The sequence below is a fragment of the Pterocles gutturalis genome, unplaced genomic scaffold (assembly GCF_000699245.1).
Source record: "Pterocles gutturalis isolate BGI_N339 unplaced genomic scaffold, ASM69924v1 scaffold30929, whole genome shotgun sequence".
In the NCBI taxonomy this organism is placed as follows: domain Eukaryota; kingdom Metazoa; phylum Chordata; class Aves; order Pterocliformes; family Pteroclidae; genus Pterocles; species Pterocles gutturalis.
Genome location: NW_010134320.1, coordinates 1 through 26946, shown reverse-complemented (window position 1 = coordinate 26946; position 26946 = coordinate 1). Strand labels below are relative to the sequence as shown.

The window sequence follows — 26946 nt, the reverse complement described above, 5'->3', positions numbered from 1 at the left end:
CGGCACCTTTGAGTCCAAGATAAAAACGTAGGAATGCACGAATGAAATCTGATGACCCGAGCTGTCAATAGGGACGATGACTGAGGTATCATATAGAAAGATTCACTGACCTTGGGGACCAGAGCAATAGAAACGGAATGAAATGTAATAGTACAGAATACAAGGTTATGACCTCACAGGCCAGTTACAAGAATTTTTGCTACAAATTAGGAGTGCTTAAGTTGGAAATGGTCAAGGAAAACTGAAGAAGAATCTGAGCAGAAGATGGGATGAATACGAGCCATCAGCGTGGGGGAGCCTTCAAGGAAGGTAAATATGATCACAGAACGTTATTGTGTGAGCTGTCCCCAGCAGCTGCTGCTGTTCTGCACTGCCACCACTACTGACTTCATTTCGTGCACAGCTGTGATTGCATACGTCGAGAGCAGGGGTTCTGATAAGAACATAATGCAGTGAGGGACTGGTACAGCGAGAAAACTGTTTCATACGTGAAAAGGCTCAATGTACATTTAGAGGGGAGAAGGTTGTTCTGCATAAATATACTAAGGGAATAAGTGCTGTGGAAGGAGGGAAGAAAGGTGGAGGGAGAAAGAGGTGGAGTGCTGTTTCAGATAGAGGACAGTGCTGGCACAAGAACAAAGTATATGTATTCTGATTATTAGTAAGACACAGGCTGGAAATTTTAAAAAGGTCCGTAATTCTTAATGCAGGAAAATCTGCAGCTGCCTGTCTGTAGAAATAGCTGGTTTAAAATAATTATGCTTGTTTGAAGACATATGCCAGCATCCTTACAAACAGGCCTTTTTTGACTTGGTAACCTCACAGGATAAGGTAAGTCAAATGGCTCTTTTTTTTTTTTACTCTCCGTATTTGCCATATGCGTAGGCATTTGGCTGAATCGCCAGCAGAATGGCTCAGTTTGACAGGGTGAAGGAAGAACAAGGGGGTTTTTTGGTCTTTAAAAGATGAGCAGCAGCTCCAATCTTTTAGCCATGACAGGAAGATACAGTAGAGTTGAGCTCAGCTTTGAGCTCCAGTGCAAGCTTTTCATGTGGCTATGGGTGGCATTTCTCATCTGCCTTGACTCCCTATCTATGACGAGGAGTTAGATGCAAACACCTCAGACAGAGAGCAGGGAGTAGTGCTGGCAGCTACGCTGGCGTAAAATCCCTTGAGGGCTTTCCAGGAGCTTGTATTTCTGTAGTTACATTTCACTTATGTATCTGTGAGCACAAACAACTGCATTCTTCTGTCTCTTCTCCTCCTGTTCTCCCACTTTTACTTCCAATAGGACAGGAGAAGCAATTCAGCAATGGGAAAATTGTGCTGGATACAATTCTGGTTCAGTATTGTCAATGCAATTGTTAGTAGTTTGTGACAACAAAATGCTTCTGCCTGGTGTTCTAAGAGAAATTAATTAAAAGGATTCTAATTTTCTTCTCCTTAAATTAAGCCAGACTTCATTAGTTGGACTAGGCATACAGAGCTTGTTTGAAAACTGCTCTTATCTTTGGCTACGAAGTGAACAGGGCCAGGGAGAGAACACATGACTTGTTCTGTTATTTAAAAGAAAGTCACATTTATGGTATTGCTGAACCACAGTGTCAGCTATACCTCAGCGTGAAATTCCAAACTGGTAGACTGTGGAAGCAAACACACTGAAGAGTGAAGCTCAACATATTGTGTGTTTCAAACTTCCAGCCAGGTATCTGCAATTAGCACTCAAAGTCAGCTTATCATCACAGGAGTCAGACCAGGGTTTTGATGAAATAGTAAACCAGTCAGAAAAACAAACGGACTATGCTGACTTCAACAGGAGAGGGGATTTGGGGGATAAGGGGAATAGGAAGAAGGAGGGCTAAGTACTCCTTCATTTATTTTGCTAAGGTTGAAAATTGATCTGCATTTGGTACCAGATTATGTGCCTGGCTGGAGTCCAAGTCACTTCAACTCAGAGATCAGGCCTTAATTAGGCAAGTGTTTCAGTGAAAGCAAAGAGAGTGCTAATGGGAAGTGTGAAGGTTGCACCTAAGAAGTGAGGAAGAGAGTGATGGCTGCAGCTGGGAGAGAGGGATCATCACCTGTGTGCTTGCTGTTGACATGAGCCTTCATATCTGCCTCTTCCATGGTGACAAAGTCGCACGCTGTGCAGCAAATCGAGAACATCCACTGCTCTTTATCCACATGGAGGGACATATGACTGACAAACTGGACATTCATCTCTGTCTCAAACCCACACACGTGACAGCTGCAGGCAGAAGAAAATTCAAGAGTAAGAAACATGAAGAAACAAAACACAAACAGAAGCATATTGCCTTTCCCTGAATTTCCAAGAAAAAACTCACTGCACAGATTTTTTTTCTCTTCCTCACTGTTGAATGTTCACAGAAAATTCTTTTGTCTGCTGAACTGCCTTTGAACTGATGGCCATGCCAACGTGATTAAGGGCAGGCACAATGCAACAATCCTGTACATGCTATAATGACGCTAAATAATCATAAAGTTAATTAAAAACTACAGATTCCAGATGCTGCGCATCACCTAGCTGATTCCTTTGGGCAATAAGAGGCACCGCAGCTTTGCCAAGATGTTTAGTGCAGCTGATACACTGACAAACGCAGACCTTGCTGCACACTCCAGGAGTTATTTTCAAGCCCTGGAATGGTTCCCATGCCAAACTGGGATCTTGTGCAAAACTGCCTGGCAGTTTCAGTGTAAGCAAGTAAAAATGGGTTCAAACATTCCTTATGCTTGACTGGAAAACAGCAGCCATCAGCTACACAAATAATTAGCAGGGATACAGATTTCACAGCCAGGGCATAAACAGAGTGATATTGAGAAGCAATGGAAAGGACCTGTTAATTTAACTTCCTTTGCAGAGTCCTCCTCTTGCTTTGATTAGGCCATTATCATTTAAAACAAGCCAAAAACATTTAAGAAGGTGTATACTCTAGGACACTATTTTGCTTTCCCAGGGGGATGGACTAGATAATCTAATCCACCAGGTCTCATTTATTTCTTACTTCTATGATTTTGTAATTAAATCTGCTCTTGGCACTTTGACAAAAAGTAAGAGGGATTTGGTAATCTGCTTGGCCACTAGTTGCAGAGCCCACAACAGTGCATACAACAAGGAGAAACCCCAAATATCCATTTTATCTGGGAAATTATTTTTAATTTTTCAGGAAAATTCTCCTACAGTTTTTCCTTCTTTCACCACGTTGGTCACTGAATGTATATACCTCTAGCATGGGGAGGAAATGTGTATATAGAGCTAATAATTTGTATTATGCTTTACTATTCCATTTCATAGATTTGTCTGAAAACAATGGAGCTGTCAGAGGCAACTGGAAGTACAGTGCTTTAGATTTGCCATGAATCTGTGTACAAGATGGGATGTTTCCAAACACAAAATTTAAATGAGCACTGCATAAAAAAAAGAGGCTTCTAAGAGCCCATCTGCCTCACAAAGCCATTTAACACCCCCCAAAAAATACCCAGAGCCTTTCCCAACAGTGAGCCAAGTCAAACAGCGTGAGGCAGCCAGCTGGCTTCTGCTGCTTGGCCTAAGTTGGATACGGGAGGACAAATACTGTCACCACAGTTCCACCCTGCAACGCGTCCTTAGCGGGCAGGTAAGACATTCCCATTCCAGCACCTGGCGCACAGCCCTGGGTGGGTCCTCACCTGTAGTAATAAGGGTGCTTCTTTCCATCGCTGCCTTCAGAAGTGACAGCGCTGACAATGTCCTCAGTGTCGGTACTCACCAGCTTCACAGAATGGACGGTCAGGTGCTGGTTCAGGTTAGCACGGCACTTAGCAGCGTAGGGGCACAAGTGGCATTTGTATTTTCTCTCTTCTGAAAAAGAAACAGAAAACCTTAAATGTATACTTCGTCTTGAAGTAAGCTATTTTTAAAGCTGCCACCAACCAAGTGTGCATTCCTTTGGGTTTTTCCAAGCAGCTTTCAGAAGGAGGTACTTCGGGAGCTCTACATTTTGAAAAGTTATAGGAGTTCACAGCAGTAACAAAGAAAAAAGTCATTTGGAGGTAGTTTAGGGCTAGTATTTTTAACTTGGTTTACTGTTTGTAGTCAGATAATATAAAACTTTATAAACTGGAAAACTGGGGCAACTGTTGCTCCCAGTGCCGCAGCAAAGCTAGTGCAGAAACACGTCAATAATCTACAACTACTTCCTTTACCTAGCATCTTTTATTTGATTTTTGGGTCCCCTTATTCATGAGGCTGCCCATGTGATCACTTACAGAGAGTTTATGGTTGATGATTTTGTATTAAAATCTGAGGGTGGGGAGGAAAGGGGATGCTGTATCATTAGGCCAGTGTCAAACACACACTAAACAAAAAAACCCACCCAAACAAAGAACAACTGAAGAATTTAAACAAATTCATCATGAGTTTCTAATGCTTCACAACTTTTAAAATAAAAATTATTTTAATTTAAACATTTCTAAAGCCTGGCAGCATGGGTTTTTTTGTATGTGACAGGCTTTATTTTGCAGAGTTGATTAAAATAACCAAACATTACATCAGCTTTTACAACCTCTCCCTTTGAGGAGCAGCTGCTCTGAATTTGAACTACAGCTCTACAAGTGTTAGGGGAAAGGAGTTCAATAGAGCAGCTTAGGACTAAGAAAACCCCACAAAGCCACAGAACAGAGCATCTGAACCTTTTCAGCACGGCTCTGCTAGGGGGTACAACATATCCTGGCATTATACCAACAATATTTTTCAGCACTGCATCAGAAACTCTTGCTTTCAAGCCTTATTTTATGCAGTACACCTCAGCAGGCTGACATGGTGCATCTTCCATACAAAAACTCTGTTAATCTCCATTGATTTGAAGCTGATTCACCTCAAGAAAGTTGGTATGGGGTAGAACAGGCTCTGCTCCTCTCAGAAGAACTGGCTGATAAGAGCAAAGGTGAACAACAGATATTAAATCCTTTCTGTTTCACCAGATCTGAAACACCAAGGCCAAACCTTCTGTTGTTTAGTAACATTTAAAAAAGCTCCTCAGGTGAATGGAAGAAAGGCCAAAGGCTGGACCTTCTCTTCAGAACCCCATTAACAGGCTGGGGTAGCCAGTTGGTATCTACAGGCTGGTCTACTGGAACCTTGGACAAACTTGAACTTAATACATTGTGTAAAGATAAATGACAAGTAGTCTGTAAAGAAATAAAATGTTAGTTAACTACCTGAACGCTGCTCTGCTTGGCTCTGCTCTACGTGCAAGCAGCTGAGCATGGCTCATGCACTCTTCCGCTTACCTTCTTCCCCCTCCACTTAAACCATGAAGAACACACACATTCCCTCAGTCTGCAACAACCAGCCGCTGGGCGTTGGCTTACCTGTGTGCAGCGAGAGATGTCGGGACAGAGTCTGCTGTCGCCCAAACACTTTTCCACACACGTCGCAAGGAAAGAGCTGGTCATTAAATTTCCAAGATGGCAATCCATTTCCCACCTCCAGCCCCAGCTTTTCTGTTTCTATGCCAAAAACCACATAAACAGAAAGTCATATTTTAGGAACTCTGAAGACTTTCAGATTTCATCCAGTAGAGTTCTGTAGGCATCACGTAAAATGCAACACCTGGGCTGCATGCTGTGTGATCTGGCACATGAGTCCATGCAAAAAGGAAACTCCCAATGAAGGAAAGGAAATGAGTCTTTCATACAGCATTTTTCATACATACTCTAAAGCAAAACACTTCATCAAAGTGTTCGAGACGTAGACATAGTCAGAGTTAAACCAGATTATGTAAAGAGAGAAAGTCAAGAGCGAGCAGAGCAAACAACGCATTGACCTCTAATTCTGTTTTTGGGGAGAGACCAACAACTTTTTCAGTCACCCACTCTCACCTGGTGCACAAAAGCGGCCTGGCCTGCGATGGTGGCTTATTTTAGTCTGGATTATTTCTCATGGCTGAAGGAAGATTTCCAAACCTCTTATTTTCTACTGACACAGGAACTTTTGCTACATGAGCCGTCTTACACGGAAGGAGAACAGAAGATCGCTCAGACACAAGTTAACTCCAGAGGACGCAGCATGCGGGTGAGCGGGTGGCATCCAGGGTAAGTTCCACCCAGCACCTGCTGTCCTCGGGCATCAGAATCCCCAGCAGCTCAGAGGGCCATCCACTGAAAAACTGAGACCCAGAGTGAGCCACTATCTTTAAACAGGTGTTTTAAATTGTTTCAAGAGCACAGAGAGTCTGCTATACAAAAAATAAACTCCACACAGCATGAAACACAGACATGAAGGCACTCTGTAAGGAAGTAGAGAGAAAAGGACTGGGAATGAGGAAGAGAAAAAAAGGTACATGTTTAAAAGCACACCCAGTTTTGATCCGGACAGAAGGGAGCACAGAGACGACGGAGACCGGGGGTAGCAGCGATACGTCTTCACTCAGTATGAGAAGCAGCATCAGCACGCCTCGTGCAGTGTTCTCTGCAAGCACCCCACTGCCTGAGGAGAAGGGACTGCTCAAGTTAAGAGGTGCACAAAGCTGCAAGGGCACTCAATGGCTTTCTAAATGTAACAGCCAATGGCAGAGGGGGTTGGTTTAAGACTTGCTTTTGCTAAAAAACTTTCTGTTTCCACCAGAATGAAAGATGCAACATGCAGAACACCCTTCTTAGCCCAGCACCGCCTATGGGTTTGCTGCCCAGGACAGCTCCACCAGCGCATGTGTGCATGCCGTGATGGAGCAACACCATCTGGCTAGGATTTTCAGGTAACCAGGAGGAGAGGAGCTGAGGACAAGAGTACAAAAACACCTTACTGAATGTAAGTTACTATCGTGGAGGTTGGCACAAACCAGCAAATCTTCATCCAATGAAGCCCTGAGGAATGAACACCCTCCTTGTACAGGCAACACCTCCCTGACAGCCACCTACCACTGCAAATTCCACCGCCCTGTCTGAAAGGCTCCTTCACACATGGGTGTCCGGACAGCTCCCTTGTGGTTTAGGCAAATAGTTGTCAAATACTGTCACAATTTAAGCAATAATAAAAACAATGCCTCATTTGGGGCAGAGATTCCACATAGCAATCTCAGCAAATGTAGGGGTGGTCATACCCGCCAGCCCCTTTTCAGCTGCTGTTACTTTCTCCTCTGACCCTGCATATATCCAATATCCAGCACACCAGAGGAGTTATGAGGCACCTCTGAGTGCTGCCAACACCAACACCACATTTTTCTTCAAGAATGTCCAAGCAGAGAACAAGTTCTGCCTACTCAAAGCAGCCATTTTGTGAAATTAAAAAGGAAGACATCCCCCCCTTCCCCTAAAGGCCACAAGTGACCCATAACCTCCAAGAACTTCAATAAATAATGATGCTTTTCATTACTATCCTTGAGTCCAAAACAATAGAAAAACTTGACTCTATACTAATGCTACAGATATTTTAGCAGAGCTTTTTGAGTACATAATCAAAACAGCGCTTCAAAAGAGGAACGTGGTAATTACAAGAGAAGGTCACAAGGGTATAGGTTGCTTCAATATGGTCACAACAAAAATGAATTAATTGCGACACATACCAAACAAGCAGGCTCAATGAAGTAAGTCTCTTTACAATTCACTTCAGCATTAGTCATCAGCCCTCTTTTATCTCTTAAAAAGAAATAATATAATATCCTCTTCCCTAAGGTGGATTTATGGCTATCAGTTCTGGGAAGCTCATGGGAAGCTGGAAAAATATCAGCTGATTACCTTGAGCTGGTGAAAGCTAGTCCCTTGCAAAGCAGCTGCATATTTTTCACTGATGCAAAAGAGGATACTGTAGGTGTTCTGAAAGTACGCCTTTGGAAGATTTATTCCTGGAGTCCTAACTGCAGTGCTTCTTTCTTCTCTTTCTACTGAATCTCCTCTCTCTAGCAAAGTGCTTTTTCTATTCAGCAAGCTGCTTAGTTCGTTCGTGGCACACCAGAGTTGGTTTCTGGTCCAACAGGAGCCTCAGCACTTTGTGGAAGATCTCACAGCTCGAAGGGAAACCACCTCCTACCACTCACCTTACCCTCTGGGCAGTTTTATCTGCAGCCTGGAAACTGGAGCTGTGTCCATACAGCAGTCCAGAAACCTCCCCAGAACACACCCAGCAACTGACCTCGCCAGTGACCTGAAGAATCAGGTGAGTCAACATCCACATTCAATCCTTGGGTTCTGTCTCTAATTAATGCCGGGGAATGGTGTTTTCTGCGAAGTGAGTACAAGTTCAGTGACTCTGAGCCCATAGGGTTGGTTTGTGCACAGCATTCTCTGTGCATCCCAGAGCACTCCACCTAGACAGTCAGCACTGTTATCCTTTAAGAATACCTGACACAGAGGAGCATTCAGTGGCCGATAAGGAGATAGACTGAGACCAACTAACATTAAATAATACATCATCATTGTGAGAGACATCCCACAGAAATCCATCTTTCACCATGACACCCCTGTACTAAAATGAAGGGGAGAAAAGAGAAAGACTTGATGTAGATTTCTGCTTTAAACAAATACTCCACAGCAAATTCCAAAACTGCTATGTTAGAAAAGCATATATGACAAAATAATATTGAAATTACTAAGTAATAGACTGCACTTCTGTATGGGTTTTGGAGTTTAAAACAAAATATGATTTGTAAAAATGGAAGGGCTCCAAGTTCCCCAGTACATCATTAAAAAGTAATAGAAAGACTTGGTATATTACAGGCTAGTAATAAAATTATTTTGAAATAGTTCTGCATAGAAATCTCAAGAGCTAAAAATTTTATGTAAAGGTACAACTTAATTCTCAATGACATTTAGTGAAATACATCTTTATGGATGCCCTTTCTGCCCTTCTGCATCACCTGGTATCATTTCCCTCCTAACCCCAAGTCAGCCTGATAATGAGTAGCTGTGTAAAGCTGATCGTCCAAGATGGGGTTAGCGACTGCCAGGACCAGCACCATCTGGATCTCCCCTGAGGTGAGGATAAGACAGCCATCAACTGTGGAAATATTATTCTATCCCTCCTCTTGCCCCTCTAAATAGGTTAATTTATGTCAAACAAAGCCCAGCGCCTTAAGAGAGCTGCTGTTCACCCCCTTCCCAAGATCTCTGTTGTAATTCTGAACATGGATGTATTTTCAGTTTTCACATTTAGTGAGTATTTTTTTTCTTATCTTCAAACTGGTAATATCAATATGGAGAGGGCATTAACCACCCCTTCTGAAAAGCCTTCAGCCTGACTTTTGTGGAGAAGTGCTGAGCAAGGATAGCGTATCAGGTTGAAGCTGTAACTAGAGAAGAGAACACAGCGTGACCCGAATACATACCTAAAACTGTCTAGAGTCCCTGCCTCAGCCCTGGGACTGCGAGTAGCTGTCACACACAAAAAGTTCCCCAGGGACTGGCTTTGGACTCTGATATGTGGTACTTGATTACTTATTTTCTTTTGCTTAAGCTTACATATTTTTCAATTACTGCTTCCCAGTGTTTTATACTGCATTATATTTTAATCTGTTGTTCAATGCCATGCCTAGCTTTATATCTTTATACTAGTAACTGAAAGAATGACACCACTATTGAACTGGAAAAGATAAAGCTAAGAAAACAAACAAAAAGTATCATTAAGTGCCATTCAAAGAAGCTAAATTCATATTTATAAGCTTTGCTGGTTTACTGTCTGCTCTCACATCCTGTAATTCACTTAAACAGCTGCTTCTCTGTTCCATCTTCACACCTCCATAGACCTCAGAAGCAACAAAATCCACAGGGGCAGATTCTTACCGTTGCATGGAAGCCTACAGACATAAATTCAATGGATTGTCCTTTGCAGTATGTATTCCTTAAAGAGGTGGAAGTGAGAGGTGCTGATGAGTCTTAACAAGGAAGGTCAACATTTATTATCTCCCCCTTCTTCTGGAAGTGTATATCATATTTATACTTTGGGTTATTCAGACAGTTTGACACCACACAGATGGTCAAGAAGAAATCACGTAAGGAATTCTGAAAACGAACAGAAATCCTCTGAAGGGAGCAAAGAGAGAGCGGTGGTTAGACTATTTTCAATCAGTCCTGCTTGCCAGCCAAATGCGATGACAAAAAGTCAGATGTCTAGAGGATCTGGTGACAGAATAGCCACCAGGGCAGGGCTGAGAGCTAAGGGGCAGAGATGGCTGGGCTCAGAACAGGACATGGACTGGGACAGGGCAGACGACAGCACATTCAAAAGAAGAGGAAAGGAAGTGTGCAATACCTCCCTCCCTGTACTCCAGGGGATAAAACTTGATGCAAAGAATACGAGACGCAGAAGGAAGCTCCCATGGGAGAAAGCATCTAAAAAGCTCCTCCAAACCAGAAAACGAATAAACTGACTATGAAACAGTGCTGGCCAAGGTAACCAGGTTTGCGTGAGCTCGTGGCAAGAGGACGAACACTACCAGCAGTGCAGATGTCCCACTGCAAGGCACCTCACTTTGCTCTTAGATGACTTAAACACTTACTTAGATGACTTAAACACTCACCACGTAACTTTTGGTTACTTCCAGCCTGAAGAGGATTGCTGCTAGCCTGTCCTTTGTGATCTTTCAAGTACCACACGTTTACCCAAGAGATACAGAAATATACCATATGCAGCTCTATGTGATTGTCACAAAAGCTTGTCCCATTTGTAAGGTTATTTCTATTTTGTTACATCTAAAAGCCGAAAAGTTCAATAAATTATTCAGAAACAAGGTTTTCAGGTCAGGCAATCACACAAACACTGCTTTAAAAATATTTACTTGGTCAAAGAAATTTTCTTTCCTTCTTCTGTCTGCATTCATCTATGTTATTATAATACCTTTCTACTTTCTGCAGTGTCCCCATCATCAAAGATGCATTTTATTGCTTTGGAGCCTTCCACTTACATGTTCATCTGTCACCTCTGGCAAGCACACTGTATTTAAAAAATTGAGAACTCCTTTTGTGAAATATGTGATTAAGGCTGTGCTGCAAGCTTGTTTGGCAAAAGCCTGCAAAGATCTCACAAGCTCAAAAATATATTGACTGGATGAAATTGCAGCGCTCCAAATACTATATATCTTACTCCCTTCCCAACTTACTTTCACAAAGGTTTTATTTGTAGCCCCAGAATTCTCATTTCTAGTAAGTCAGTTAAAATAAACAGTGGAATCCTTCCAGATACTGTAGTTCCTGAGTAAGATACGTCTTGCGCCTTATCGAAGGGATGTGTGATCTTGAGTGGTCCTGCAGTCCTCATTTGTCACCACCAGCATCACAGCAACCTGTCTGGTCTTATTTTAGGTTGTATCTTTTACTGTGAGCAGACTCATCCACTATTAGCCAGAGATAAGCAACTTCTTTTTTGGCATAAGAATTTTCTATATTCCCCATAAAAATAAAAAGAAGTGAAGAAGTAAGAAATCTTTTTCTTTTTTTTAAACTCGAGTGGCTTTGCCTGACCCCTTTGTGGTGTTTTTTAAAATGCCTTTTTGTAGCTAATAAAAGCAATCAGTGCTGTCCCCTGTAATACCAGTTCAGGGGCATCTGGTCAGACAAACTCAAGCCCCCCTGTATGCGTTGTGGGCTGGCCAGAGGTGAGCTGGCCCCAGCCTGGGAGCCATCCCGCGCTGGCAGCAGAGCCCTGTGCCCACACTAGCACGTCTGAAGCATGGACAGAGGAAGGGTCTATGTAGCTGTGCTCTCCGTTACACCACCTGTCAGATACGAGAAGTTATCCGAAGGGATTTAATAATACCCTAATAATAGAAAATAAAAATTAACACAAAAATTATTGCTCAAATAAAAGGACCCTAGTTCCACTTGTGAGGGGGGTGTGTACTTTTTTTAAGTCCTGAAAAACTGCACATAATCAGACAGTCTGAATGACAGCACAACTGCACAGAGGAAGCAGAGTGTCTCCTTGCTAAATAAAAAACTTACCAACTAAGTTACATGCTCTTCTTTTTTTCTCAAATGCTTTTGCAAATGTCTAACATTACTATGGAGAATGGAAAAAAACAGTAGTTATGATAATTTAAAATCCTTGATAGGGAAGTACCCAAGTCTTTTTATGTGTCAGCAGCACAGTGCTCAACTGCTCTTTTTACAAACATCAACCACGAAAGCTGGAAATATTTCAATGAAGAGCTTGTATAGCCCACAAAAAGAAACATTAATATTGTGCATGAAGTATTGCAAATGTGCAACGATAGGCAACAACACATGAAAAGGTCAGTGAGAAGCGATAAAGATGTTGAGGTTTGTGAAAAGAATAAAAGCAAATAAAAGATGAACTTTAAGTACGCCTCCACAGAGGAACACGGGAAAACAGTGAAGCCGACTTCACTGCTTAGACTGACCCTGTTGCTCAAAAATGGACAGTCAGAAGCAGGGTGAGAAAAAACAAACCTGAGTCAGGGCAGAGAGAAGGTACGGATGCGCTGACTTCAAAACACAAGGACACTCCCTACCTTCTACCTTTGCTTCAAAACTACCACCTATTTTACCTTCAGTTACACAACAGAAGACTTCTGAATAAACAGTGAGGCTTATGATAACCTCCATCTGCATTATAAAGCTTCAAAACTAACAGTATAAAGCTTTGAGATTTGCTTTATTATCTGTATTATGCTTAAAGCATAAGAAACAACCAAGAAGAGAGAAATTCCCCAGTTCAAAACTGAAATCAGTCTACAGTAAATTCTGTGCTAGGTGGTTAGAGTTGCAGATTTTTAATGAACCCTCAAGCTGCAGTCATTTCTTGACAATTTTTTTTTTACAACACATAAACTATGACACCAAGCTGAGGCTGACATTGGACAACACCCTGTATTGCCGCCAGCTTGTATCATCCACTGTACTGCTTTAGCATAGACAGGATTGTCTCGGTGCTAACTTCACCCCTTAACAATACAAAAGAACAGAACAGTCGAAAATTCCTGCCATGTGCAAAGGCCCTGAGCTGTGACTTACAGAAGCAGCCATGGAAGAGTCCCTCTGGCACTCTGCACAGGCTCCAGGAATTCCTCAATCCTTCACAGCTCACACAGTGAAGAAGGTCATCTACAGTCATGAAACCAAGCTGAAGTAATGCAATACGGTCCAGATGGAAAATGGTTTTTTTTTTCACTGTGGGAGTTGACACGTTGCAATAAAGGGACAGAAAGCACCAAAAAATCCCCGCCGCAAATAGGTTTTTAAAATCTTAGCTGGTCACTGTTGGCCAAGAGAACAACCATTCCTTTCAGAGGCAGAGAGCATCATAACTTTACTTTTTTTTTTTTTTTGCTTGTTTAGAAATAATAGTTCTTGTAAATAAAAGTTAAATTCTGCATCTATTGTCAAAGGAAACCTGGTAATGTTGTCTTTGCACAATATATTTTATTTCACTACAATGCTAGAATATCCCCCTGTAAATATATTCATGACAACTGTAAGACGCGCTATAATGAATTTACGTGATCTCTCTCTAATTCACTCCCAAGCAGGTGTCCCTCACATTCACCTCATCCATTTATACTGCTTCCACCATTTATTTTGGGTGCTACAACACTGAGTCCATATGAACTCTAGAAATATAGTTTGTTCCTATTGTTATTTTTAAACCACAATTAATTAATTTCCCCAATGCAAATAAATTTCTACACTTTTCCTTCCTACAATTCTGCTTAAGACACATGTCCTAAGAAACTCTTTCAAATCAGAGACATTTATGCACATTTAGGACCATTATGGTGTACATACAATTTTTTTCTTTTTTTCTCTTGTTTTTATCACTGTGCCAATTTCTACTCGCAAGCCCACCTGAAATGCAAGCTTTGCTTTCCTTTCCTAGAGAGGAGGCAATAACCTACCTAGGGCACTTTGCAGAGGTTAACACGAGTACTCCCATCCAGAATTCAGATACAGAGACAAATTAGCCTTTAGACTACCTTTTTCTTTTCAGCCTTCTGCATCCTTTCTAGTGGAGCAAAAGCTGCTGTACTAGAGAAACCGTACGCTGGTGCCCAGAAACCTCAGCAGGGGAATGCAAAATAAAGCCCCAAATGCAGACTGAGTTCCTCTTCCTGAGCTGAGTTAACACAGAAGATCCAAAACTAGATGAAGGTAACTGCAAACCTTTGGCCAGATCCACCTTCCCACCCTTCAGCAGGCTGCCAGGGAGAGGTCCCAGCCTTCACAGTACTGGGTGCTGCTGTAAAATAAAACATTCCTCCTGCTTTTATTGCAGATTCCCCAAGTGATAAGCAGTGAATCTGCCATTTCCCTGAAGCCATTAACTCGCTTTTTTTAAGAGATTTACCTTTCTCTTCGCTCTCTCTCTTATCACAAGCACATGCACCTACCTGCAAAACCAGCCTCTCCTTCCCTCTCCAGGACTCCCCACCTGCCTTCTGCTCAGGGTGCCTTTGCAGGGCACTGGTCAGAGCCACGACTGCCCCAAACTCAACTAAAACACTCAGGAACCAGCAGGGCAAATTCGTACCCTGACTAAAATCATGCTGTAGAGGAGAAAAAATTCTCCTCAGTTTTCTTAGATTATTTTTAAACAATGGTCTTTTTTGTTTCTATATAGCTGTCCAAACAGCCTGATAAATTTAGCATTTCATTTGCTCGTAGGCAGACAAATATTACAGAAGACAGCCTCGTACAAGATAAGATAGGTGACGACTGGGGAGTCCCAAGGTAACTCTAAAAAGAAACGTCAGGAATGATGTGTTCCAATTCCTTTTGCAGAGCGCAAAAAGTCATTTAAAATCCTGCCTTTCTATTTCATGTTGAGCTTGACTCGGAAAAGTTTTATATTCAGGAAACAGTCTGACTCAATGCTGATGTTCACTTTTACAAAATATTCCAATATTAAGAAAGACAAAAGAGGATGAGAGACTATAGATGGGTTTGAATAAGAAGCAGACTCTAAAACACAGCATGCTGAGTATTTCTAAACCAAAAGCCTCATCTATCAAGTCTCTTTCAAGAGGTTATTTAATCAGCATTGTAGCTTTGCTACTGAATTGACATCACAGCATTAGAGCTGGAAGGGACCTCAGGAGGCCATCTCGTCTGTCCCTCGCCCGGAGGCACACCAGCCACACACCAAACGTACCAGGCAGTCCCGACAGGTGCTTGTCTAAGTCATTTTTTGAAAACCCTCCCATGACAGAGATTCCACAGCCTCCTCTGACAGTTGTTCCAGTGTAAAACCACCCCATTTACTTGGTGTTTAACTTAATTTCCATTGCTGTCATTTAAGCCTGTTATTCCTTATTCTGCTCACATGAACACAGGCAAGGTTTATTCTTTTTCTCGCAAAGCTGTCATTTTACATATTTGAATATCATTATCCTGTCTCCCCTCTTGTCTTCTCCAGACTAAATAAACACAAACCCTTCAACCTTCATTCACAGCTGGTGTTTTCTAACCTCTGACCACCGCTGTCCTCCATATTGTTCTCAGGTTGCAGAGCCCAAAACTGGATTCAGGGCTCCGGCTGTAGGGCACAATCACCACACGTGCCTTACAGACAATATTCCTGACATCCCAGCCGGCTGTTTGCCCCTTCTGCAATACATACAGTGTCAGCTCTACATACAGTGTCTGACCAAGAGTAATCCAGACCCTGCCCTTCAGTGGCACTGCCTGCGCTTTCATCCCTCCCTTTCTTTGTGGCACTCATCAATCCCCCAGGCACAGAATTTTGTCCCCACTGAATTGACTACCATTTTCCAAACTGTTTCTTCAATTCCTCAAGATAAGACTGAATTCTAATTCTGTCCTCCGAAGTGCTTATGGCACCTCTATGCATGGTGTCACCAGGACATTTAATAAACGTGCTTTCTCTTCCATCCTCCACAACATGAAAGGGCTGAGTAACACCAGAGCAAGCACAGACCCTTGCAGAACTGCACTTGGTCCCTGCGCTTTGTCAGCTACACTCAACCACTTAATTCGAGTTTCACCTACTCTAGCTTTCCCTGCTTACTGTTAATTCTAGTTTCACCTGCTGTAGGTTTCCCTGCTTACCACAAGCACGCTGTGGAAGGCAGTGCCAAAACCCTCGCTCAACTCAAGAAGTCAAGTTTCTTTAAGGACCTGGCAAATATTGTTAGGCTTCTTTCCGTACAGATCTCCGCATTTGTTACCGTTGTCCTTCCTGAAGCCAGCGGCTGTTATCTTGCTGTTTCCCCTTCTTCCTTGCCCAAAAAACAGATTCTATCACTTCATGGTTGTTCTTCACCAAGCTTGCCTCCTGCCACCTGTATCAAAATGCAGGTCCCAAGAACTTGCTGGGCAGCCTTGGGTTCTCCTGAACTCACTGCCAGCAGAAGGCAAGGTGGGCAAAATCCCACATTCCTCATTCTGTACTTGAGATAAGTGTACCTGCTCAGGAAGCCCTTCTCAAATTTGAGCTCCACTTATGTACATATTTATTTAAAATATTGATAGCAACAATTATTTTACATTTTCAAAAATCACTATTATATAACTCTTCAAGACTCAGAAAACATTTTTTTTTAAAGGTAAGAAATGCCAAAGCCTGCCCTGTTTGAAAAAAAACCAATTGCTAAGTCTTCTCTTTCCATGTGGGATGAAACAGTTACCTTGGGCCGTTTTGCTTTGGATTTGATGTTGGTGATATTTCCTAATGGCTTCTGGTTTGCTGGGTTTAATGAATATGGTCTAGTTTGGGTTTATTCTGAATGAAACCAGAAAGTATTTGTTCCGAGTGAAATTACTTTGTTCTCCTGTCCCTTACCATGAGGTTGATCCTGCTTTAGGAGGAACAAACATTAAAGGGAAATGAAATAAAAATAATTGGTTTTGCCTGTACGAGAAGACTGCATAGTATTAAAGGGGAAAAAAAAGTTAGGCTGTAAAAGCCCATAATAAAACAAGGATCACAAATTTTCAGAGATGTCAAGTGCCTTTCAAGACAGCCATTAGACATGGACCTGAATGTGTATCTTTCTGTTTGTCTATTTTAATCAACACCTTTCATCTTGAAGGTCCTGTAAATAACTGGCAAAACAATGAGTGCATTGACTTCACAAGGAAAAGTGAACTCTGTATGCCTGTAACAACTCACGCAAAGTCCTTCTATTTGGCATGTGCTGTATCGAGAGAGGGACTGACAAACTCACTAGGGGTTTCAGTGTTCCTCAGAAGGAAGGATCTGATCACATTCCCCCCAGCAGCTGTGCGAACGGCCAACGAACACTGTTGTACTGAATGCTCTGTGCATGTCTGAACAGGATTTGAAATGGTCTATTCTGCATAATAATATTTTCAGTTCCGCAAGGGACCTTGTTACGAGGACCGTGATGGCTGCTCAGGACACAGTCACTATTACCATTATCACAGATCTGCAACACGGACGCAGCAGATGCAAACCTCTTTGGCAGCAGACCCAGAAAAAGCTTCAAGGGAAACATAATGCTGTAATCAGTTGTGGCTGGGTTGGTTATGGTCCCCTTAAATGAACCAGAAATTTGGAAGCCTCTGCTCAATGACTGCGGTGCAAAGCGGTTGTCAAGGCAGCTGGGTGCACAGCAAAAGAAGGCTGCACCCAGGCAGACGATCAGGGGAATCTGAAGACAGGATGCGATAGATAAAAAAACATGCCAGAGCCAGAACCGCTGTCACTCAGTTTAGCACTGAATTATCTTGAACAAATTCTGCAAAATCTGTCTTGCTTTGGAGAACTATGCCAAGCACAGCCTGCTTCTCTAGCAGTCCAACTATCTCACTTTCCTAGAATCACTTTCCACCACTTGCCAGTTATCTGTCTCTTGCTATCAGACTTCAGAGAGCAACCACGATGGCTGACAGTCCCTAGCCTCGAGAGAGCAAAGACAGAGTGTACTCCAGTCTATGTGCACCCAAAAGACATTCTTTTTGTGTGAAGAATCAAAGATGGAAATAAGGAACTAAAATCAGTTACTCAGATCAATCTGCCAATCTGATACAAATATTTTCCTACCACCTCTGACGCTGTCGTACAGGTTGGATTTGTCAGAGGGATCTCTCCAGTATTCTTTTTCATCTGCATGGATTTTTACACAAACACATACATGCACACACATGCATACACATACAGGAGGGCAGATGGTTGAATCTTACCCCAGACAGGTAGCAGAAGAGGAATAAAATTAAATGGGTGCTTTGGAGGACCAGGAGAAGCAGACTGTGCAAGGCTTAGTGAGTATCTACCATGGGGTTCTGCAGGCAGCGACGACAGCAGTGCAGCATCTACCTCCAGTACTGCTCTCAACAAGCACATTTCACAGAAACTCTGACAGAAATGAACAACAGGACCAAGCGCCTGAAGGAGCACGCCTTGCGCAGTGAATGAAGTGCCACTCTACGCTCCACCCTGCCAGGAAGCCAGCAGGGGTCAGGCACTCTCATCATCAAGAAACTGAAGGGGATTTCTAATGCCCTGGGTGGACAGAGCTCATAGCACAGACCAAGACTGAAAGCAAATGAAATGACCAGAAGCACTAACAATGGGATAAAGCAGGGGAAAAACGCACCATCTAGGTCAGTTCATGTGCATGGTGCACTCCCTCTGCAACTATACTGACACTAAAAATTGCTGTTCCATCACAGGGACACTGCCAGGATCTTGAAATATTCTTCTAGACTTTCAAAGAAGTCTGAAGGCCAGCAAATATGATTAAGGGATTGGAGTATCTGTCATACAAGGAGAGCTGGGACTGTTCAGCCTGGAGAAGGCTTGGTGGGATCTTTCCAATCTATAAATACCTGATGGGAGAGGAATAAGAAGACAAAGCCAGGCTCTTCTCAGTGATGCCCAGAGGAGAGGAAGCAAGGACACAAATTAAAACACAAGAAATTCTATTTAAATGTAAGAAAATGCTTTTTTACTGTGAGCATGGTCAAACAGTGGCACAGGTTGCCTAGATATTGCCCAGAGTCTCCACCCCGGGGGAGATTCAAAACCTGGCTGGACACAGTCCTGAGCAACAAGCTGACTGCTGCTCTGAGGAAGGGAGTGGAACTGGGCTTCCTACCTCAACCACGCTATGATTCTCTCAAAAACAAGAATCCACAGGTTCTGCTGTCCTGAATTAATTAGAAATTAATTAGAAAAACTCTCCAGCTTGACAGTGCATTTTTTCAAATAGAAAAAAATGTATTTAGGTTGTTCTTCTTCAACAAAAAACAAAAAAAATCCAAACAAACAACAAAACAACTTGGAATAGACTTTTGTTTCTTATACTTGAAAAAAAGTTAATGTAAAGAGAAAGCAGAAACTTTATAGGATGATTCAAACCATTCTATGATTCTAAACCAATTGCTTGTAATTGTGCTCTCAAACCCCAGCCTTCCTTTACAAATTCTAGCATTTAGGACTGGGAAGAAAGCCTTCCTAAGGTAAACAGAGGATCACCCACAGTGTGAAGTTAGAGGCTTTTTGGCAGATGCAAGCAAACAGCCACCATAAGAAAGTGTGAATTGTTCTAATTAACTCCGTGGGTACAGAGCTGGGATACCACCACCAGGGCAATTTAAACGCCAACATTTCATCCCTGATCACTTTAGCAGAAATCGGCAGGGCTTGTGCGTTTCACAGTCCCCTAAGGCCTAAGGACATTTTCCAGGGTGACAGAAGTGCCAACAGTCCCCTACACAGAAATCAAAGCCTCAAGGTGTCCCTTCATTTCTGCCGTGCAGTTACTGGGGTCTCAGGGACAAGGTAAGGGAAGTCAAAAGTAGGAAGGCTGGCAGCAGGCTAAAAGAGACCAAGGAGGAAAACTGTCACTGGCAGCTTGTGAAGAAAAGGAAACTATAGGGGGTTCACTCTAACCTCATATTCAATTTATCAAAGTTCTGACTTTCTTAACTAACCTAGTGATGACCCAAAATTCAGGGCTGGTTGCTGTAGGTGGTTGCAGAAGTTTGGTTCACGGTGGAGCACAGGAGACCAGAACCACAGCAAATACTGCCAGAAAATATGAACGAGCACGTCTGCAGGCTGGACCAAAAGAGCTCCTGCTATCTATACTTTCTAGATGCTTTAAGCCACATATGAAAAGTGACAACATCAAGAGGTATACTAACCTTAACGTGTGTTTAAAAAGGGATTAGGAAGGAAGACACATACAAAATACTTCATACTAAAGAATGTGGCATCTGTGCAACATGAACAGCTTGGTTATTTATCACGCTCAAGCTAAGACTCTAAACTCTCAGGAGATATTTTTCAACTACAGTCACAGAAGAAACTAAACAAGATAAGTGTGGCTGCAGTCACACCAATCTCATACAAATGCTGAAAATTCACACGGCTGAATGATATGGCCTTGCCTTCCCCCTGCTCACATCCCAACACTCCCACAAAGTATTAGAAAAAAGACAGCAGTTCTTACAACGTGGCCACACAAATGTTAGTACTGTTGTGTTGGGGAATGTGCAAAGACGTGGCCCAGGGAACAGGCAGATTTTCCCTTTTCAGTATATTAAAGTTACAGTGGAATTACTGCTTTAGAGAAAAGAAGTAGAAGGAGGGTGTATGAATGGTAACAGGAGAAACGTACATCTTCAATAAACATAAATATGGGATAATGCCACTAATCATTATCAATAAAAATACAACTGACTACCTAAATCCAAAATTATTGCACAAGGTTTCCAATTTTCTACTGAACTGTCACGCTAGTGATTCCATACTGGCTTCTGGACATTTCTGAAGAGGAAGCATGGCCTGTCTGTCATCTCACGGGTCAGTAAAGAGTCTGGAGACACAGGGACAGAAGAGGCTCTGATGGATTTTCAAAAAGGTACTTGAGGATAGAAGCTTCATTGGCTTTACTTCATTGAAATAAGTAACAGTGGTAAATTTAGCTCTAGCACCAATGGACAAAATTTTAAAAGCCAGCTCATGGACTACAACTCCCCAAAATCTACATCCTCCAGTTTCAAAAGTCTATTTTAGCTATATGAAATTCACCTACCACAATCAAAATTACAGTTTTGCAAGAAGCAGTAAATTTTCACAAAAAGACGTTTTTTAAGATTTTTAATTTAATCCTCTACAGATGAGATTGTTTCAGTATTTCACACTGTCAATGTAAATGAAGAAGAACATCAGGTACTTGGTGAAAAGGAGAGGAAATAATGAAATATTATTATACTACACACAGATATACACGGAGAAAAAATATTCCCAAAAACCCATGGTTGGAGTCTTTGCCAATATTAATGAACTGACCAGAAAGGGAATAGTGAGTATCACTCAAGTGGATTTCATGAAGGCAGGTTTGATTTACAGAATGAGTCGGTGAGGTAGTGGAAAATGATTAAAACACGTGAAAGATTGGCAAAGGGTCAGGAGTACCAGCATAAGATCATAAGTTTTTAATTTATCTAGAGATCTGGACTGAACTATATAGTCTGACATACAACTAAACGCTATTCTGTCAAAAGAAGAGTCTTATAAAACAGGAGATAAAAATGCCCTTTAAAAGAGACTGTTTGAAATGAAATTTTTCATTTCTTCTCCCTACCTTTGCTAGGCCAAGAAAGGTCCTTTTGCTATTCCTGTAGAGGGAAGCTGAAATTATTGAATTGATTTGGATACAAATTTGTGTTAGATATGACTTTCATACTATGGTAACCTTTGAGCAAAGTGTGTTTGACTGATGTGGACATCAATGCTATTTTATTTTCTTTCCATCTTTAAGCGAAAATGAGCTTATTTGGACAATAACAGTAATACAGAAAAGTCTAATGTGACTACAATTAACTTTGCATGGTTATTAATGTACAAAATACCTTAAAAAGGAAGGGAAGTAGTTCCCCAAATCTATCCAATACTTGGATATACTAGAGGATGTACTAGAGGAAACTACTAGGATTTTTATTTTTTTTCTCCAGTGAATGCCCTGATCAGTTCATTGCTCTTACACATCTTTTAATAGGTTTTTTCTAATTATTTAATATTCCTTGGGCATCTTATATAGTCACTGCCTTACAAAGAGGGCTCTTCCTTTTAAATACCTGATCTTGCAATTTTCTTATTAACTTGCTAGGAAGACAAGTGGTTTGCACAGAGGAGGCCACTAAGCTGAAGTCTTGAGGACTGAAATTTAGACCAACCGTACTTAAAAATCCTCTTTTAACAGCTTCAACATAAAAAACCCCAGCATTGCATTAATGAAAGCAAAATCATCGACATGCAGAAATTTCAGAGTATTAAAAAAATAATCTCGAGAGCTAGAGTAACAAGTGAAACCATTCCAATTACAAGGTCAAATGCCTAAGAAGTAGGAACAAGAATTTCTGTTGCATGCTGAAATTGTAAGGGAAAAGAAAAACATGTCACTATTTGATTAGCAAATGAACTGAGAGTCATCAGCATGTTGTAGCTACAAAGACTGTGATTAATCAGGAGAGGCATTTCCAATATACATATAGAAGATTGCATGCCACAGAAAAAGTCGTTGTTAAGACCTCCTGTAAAAAATAGCATATATAGTTCTGACTACTCATATTTGCAGGAATTAACTTCCCTGAACAGAGGCAGAAAAAGGCTACGATGTCGGTCAGGAAACAGAAGCCGTATCATACTAAAAGAGACTATAAAACGTTGGCTGGCTTAGTTTTCCAAAATGAAGACAGGATTGGGAAGATGTAAGATGGTACATCAGATGGTGAACATCACAAGGGAGAAGAATTATCAAAGTTGAAGGACAGCATTGGTGAAACAACAAAAGTAGAACTTGCTATGAATACATTCAGGCTGAAAAGAGCGTGGTTCCAGCCCTTCAAAGGGGTGAGCTTCTGAAACAGTGACCTCGTACGAATAGTGAGGATGACAGGTTTAAGATGGATCTTGATAAATTAATGAATGAGATTACATAACGTTGTTATCAGTTATAGAAAAGAATTGAATTTGACACACGAGATAGCTTCCTGTCCCATGTTCCTGTCATTTTTCCCAATTCCTCTGCAGCTAGGGTGCCAAGAAGCCTGCAGACAGAAAGCTGGCAGGAGTCTGGGGATATAACCGCCCATATTGGTGCTCTCTTGGAAAGAAGCGCTCTGTACACAGGGTTCCACCAAGGCCACCCAGACCAGGCAGCAAAGGCCTCCTCCACACATTCTGCCTGCCTGTGTCCAGCCTGGTCGCAGAGAGCCAGCGCAGAGCAGCAGCTCAGACCCCACACGTGTCCATCAGCCTCTGCTAGCTGTGGTGACAGCAGCACAGTGCCACATTTTTGGATACAGGCACTGCTTAATGAACACTCTTGGCCATTAGCAATTAACCTGCCTGGATTTTAGTTGATGACTTGAAGATGACACTGGACTGGGAATTTCGTCATTTTCCTATGTCTTTTCTATTTCTTACTATCCTGTTTCAGGGATGCAGTGACCCAAAACAAATCTCAAGTGAAGGCGTACATACCATTTATCTGCAAGACACCGCACACACATTTCCACAGCATTTTCTGTTACATCCTGTTGACCTTTACAATGGTTTGTTACTGTTCCTTTATGCTACTCCCTGCAGGGATAAAGTTTCTTCTGAGCCATCCATAGCACTTCATAGACTATTTCTTCTTGCAGGGCTGAAACTAGTAGAAAACCTACCTGTGGGTATTCTGCTATTCTTTTACATGAATATCACATTTGTAATTGATTAAAAATTTAAATCACATTCCTGGTGCTACCGTGAAGTTGCACTTCAGATCCAATAATTTATTATGAAGATGAGAAAAATCAACATATTTGGAATGATAAGATTGTCCCAAAAAATAAAAACGAAGCAGAAACTGGCATTCTTGGTTTTCAGTATACATGCTGCTATTACATATCAGACTCTTATAACCACAGAGCAGTATGTATTATAATACACAGACTTATCAAGGTGATAGTTATATTCCATAGGATAGACTATCAGGCAGCACAAACACACAGAGCTCCACTCCTCAGAAGCCATTCTAACACTCCGGTATGTCCTAACCAACCAGATGCTTTACACCTTTTAAGCAGCAGATTAAACATGCCAGCAAAACCCATCTTGCAGTTTTGGTGACCTCACTTAAAATGAAGTCTTACAGAGAATTAAAATGCTTATACATCCATCTCGGAATGATGTAAGAGTATTGCTGCTAGAGGCCATGTCCTCTGAGGTACTGAGCACTGCCTGAGGTGTCCAAGAGTTCTCCTCTTTTATCTGGGTATACGAATATTCCATGTTATGCCAAGGTCAAAAGCCAGGATTGAAGTGTTAACCTGGTTTACATTTTAATACTTAAATGCACCGCATCTGATCTGGTTCTTCTCTCCCTGAGTTACAAAATCCACTACTTCCTTGCAAAAGTGTGGCTGAGGCTACCCTGAAGACCCTTGTCCTTATGGTACAAATTTTCTTCTTCTCCCTGCTGTGCATATTTACCCTGAGACAACATCTAGCTCAACCTCATCTGCCACTCCATGAGCTGTCAAGTGACTATTCAAGCGTTTAAAAAAATGAAGGGTCTGTTAAGCTGTAAATTAAATGACAGTCTATAGCTGAAAATTAGCAGTAATGTGCCCAAAACTTTATTGATTGCTAAGAAAAGGTGAATAACCCACACTACGGATGGCTGTGTAATTACTGACCTTTAGAACCCTAGCGCTATTAATTTAAGACCGGATAGCAGTGAACCAGCAAAGGAGTTATTCTGCAGCAGGACAGTAAAGGCACATATCAAGTTTTTGCACGCGTTTGGTGCCACCTTGAACAGTAGTCAGACGCCTATATTTTCCATTTTAATGCAGAATATAACCCAAGCTACATCCGAGCATAAAATGCCTGTCAACTAGTTCAGAAGATTTTAAGAACTCCACATCTTTCCACAAAGGTTTCCACATTACTGTTAAAGGCAGGAAAGTTGTATTGCTGAGCTCAGCCACTCTGATACATGTACTGCAAACACTTCATCTGTACTCCGAGATGGAGATGGCCAGTAACAGGAGAACAGCAGACAGTAAGCAGACATCAGTAAAATTCCTTTGCATATGGGACACACACACAAAATCCCCCACCTCTGTTAACACTGCTGCATTTAAGCCTTTAGAGACTTTTGCACAATCCATGGAAACTGTAGTTTAAAGACTATTAACACATGCTTCAGCAACATTTAACTTTTTTCTTTTCTTCTTAATGATAAGCACTTACTGGGATGGAGAAATAGTTGCCTTTTGACAAAGGAAACTACATTTTGAGAGCACTGGTAAGGTGGTGGAGTTTGCAGTAAGAAAATTTTAAAAATATATCTTAACTGGAAGTAATGAAAGAAAAAGGTTATCTGACCTGGTGCAGATGTCCTTCCATGAAGGGAAGCTTCATTAGGCAGGAGATCTTTTGACTTGGAAGTGAACGGTGATTGTCTAAATGTGTCTTCAGAAAAGAAAGGGCTGTAGGAAAAATAACATGGCTTTTTGTAAACAAAATAGCAGTTAAAAGAAGAAGTAAATATGAATTTTTGACCATAACATCTTAATGTTATAACAAATACCATCTTGTTAAAAGCCCTGCTTCATTTACAGAATCCATGCTGGAAGATACGCAGACTGTCAGGCCAGGTGTGGAGAACAGGTATGTTTTGCTACAATTGCATCTCAGAGTGAAAAGTGAAGTCCTCCCAAAAGGCTTTTAACTACATTTCGACATCCCAGATTTGCTATATCACAATACAATATGGACCAATAAAATTAATGCTTCAAAAAATTGTATTCTGCTGTCATACCTGGAGAGGGCAACCAGGATAGGAGGTGAATATTATTACTTAATAATCTGAGGTATATAGTAATTATTTTTAAAACAAAACTTTTCAAATTTTAGGATAAGATGCTGAATAGTTCTCTTTTGACATGGCATTCCACAAATGAAATTAACTCCATGAGTTTGATTTTTAAAGCAAGAAAAAATCCATATAAGCTAACTGAATGGTTATTTCCCAAAGAGTATTGAGTGCAAAAATTATCAAAAAGCATAGCATGCTTTGGTTTTCATTAACAGGTAGTAAAAAGTCAATTACAATAGTGAATTGACATTTCTGTTAAAGTATTTTGTTTTCTGCTCAATTAAAAGATTGTAACAGAAACAAGAATTCCTTATCTATGGTACAGACAGACAGCAGAAAGAGGTACCTCACTCAGAAAATTCAAAATGGAAAAAGGATAGTCTTCCTTGGAAAACTGTTTTCTAAGGCAGTATATTCCATCTGCATGCAAATAATCAATTTCTTCTAAGCAAAATAAAGAATTACATTAAACCTGATCTCTCTCATACTGAGAATCCTGAACAGGCTGGTGTACAGTATGTGTTTTAAATGTGCAGGACAGGAGGCCAGCTCATTTCTGCAGCCTGTTTTTATTCAGTAATAAAATCCAATGATCTTTTCAGGATGAGGAACATTAGTATGAGGTCTTACGAAGCTTTGCCAAGGGGGTATCCAGCCTCAGAGAGCATGTGCCAGCAGCACCAACCAAGCTGACCCTAGCAGTCCATATACACAAGGTGTCAATCTAAACAACAGCATTTGCAAAAATTTTCCATCATACAGCCTTTCTGGAGTGAGTGAACAAGGCGTTCTCCACTGAGTCACTTGTATTCTTAGTCAGATCTCTTCTGCCTTTGGGAAACGTTGATCATTAGCTAACTTCATCATGGAACACTTTTGGCAACCACGTTGTTTACTTTCTCATGAAGTTTTTTGGTCATTATTCATTTTGTGCTGTACCAGATGTGACAGCCAATGAGATATTTTGGTGTTTCTACAAAAGTTTGAACATAACCATAAACAGTCAACATTAGGCTGTGCTGGAGGGTAAGGCATGAAGCTGCCCCAAACCTGAACACTTCAGTGCATCCAGACAGCTAAACAACACATAATACTCAAGAAAACAAATGTTCATGTGTCCTGGGTCCAGCTGGGATAG

The 26946-nt window shown here is 41.4% G+C and overlaps 1 protein-coding gene across 1 annotated transcript in view; it reads right to left on the bottom strand.

The window, feature by feature from the left end:
* The window catches only part of LOC104467697 (zinc finger protein 827-like), a gene marked incomplete at its 5' end in the record, with an annotated part of 31210 nt that extends 5791 nt beyond the window's left edge, over positions 1-25419 (bottom strand). Inside the window, 4 exons of the mRNA XM_010081557.1 lie at positions 2082-2248; positions 3688-3859; positions 5371-5508; positions 25316-25419. Of these exons, the coding sequence (XP_010079859.1) occupies positions 2082-2248; positions 3688-3859; positions 5371-5508; positions 25316-25419 (581 nt within the window). The remainder of the gene's footprint in view (positions 1-2081; positions 2249-3687; positions 3860-5370; positions 5509-25315) is intronic.
* Positions 25420-26946: the final 1527 nt, after the last annotated feature.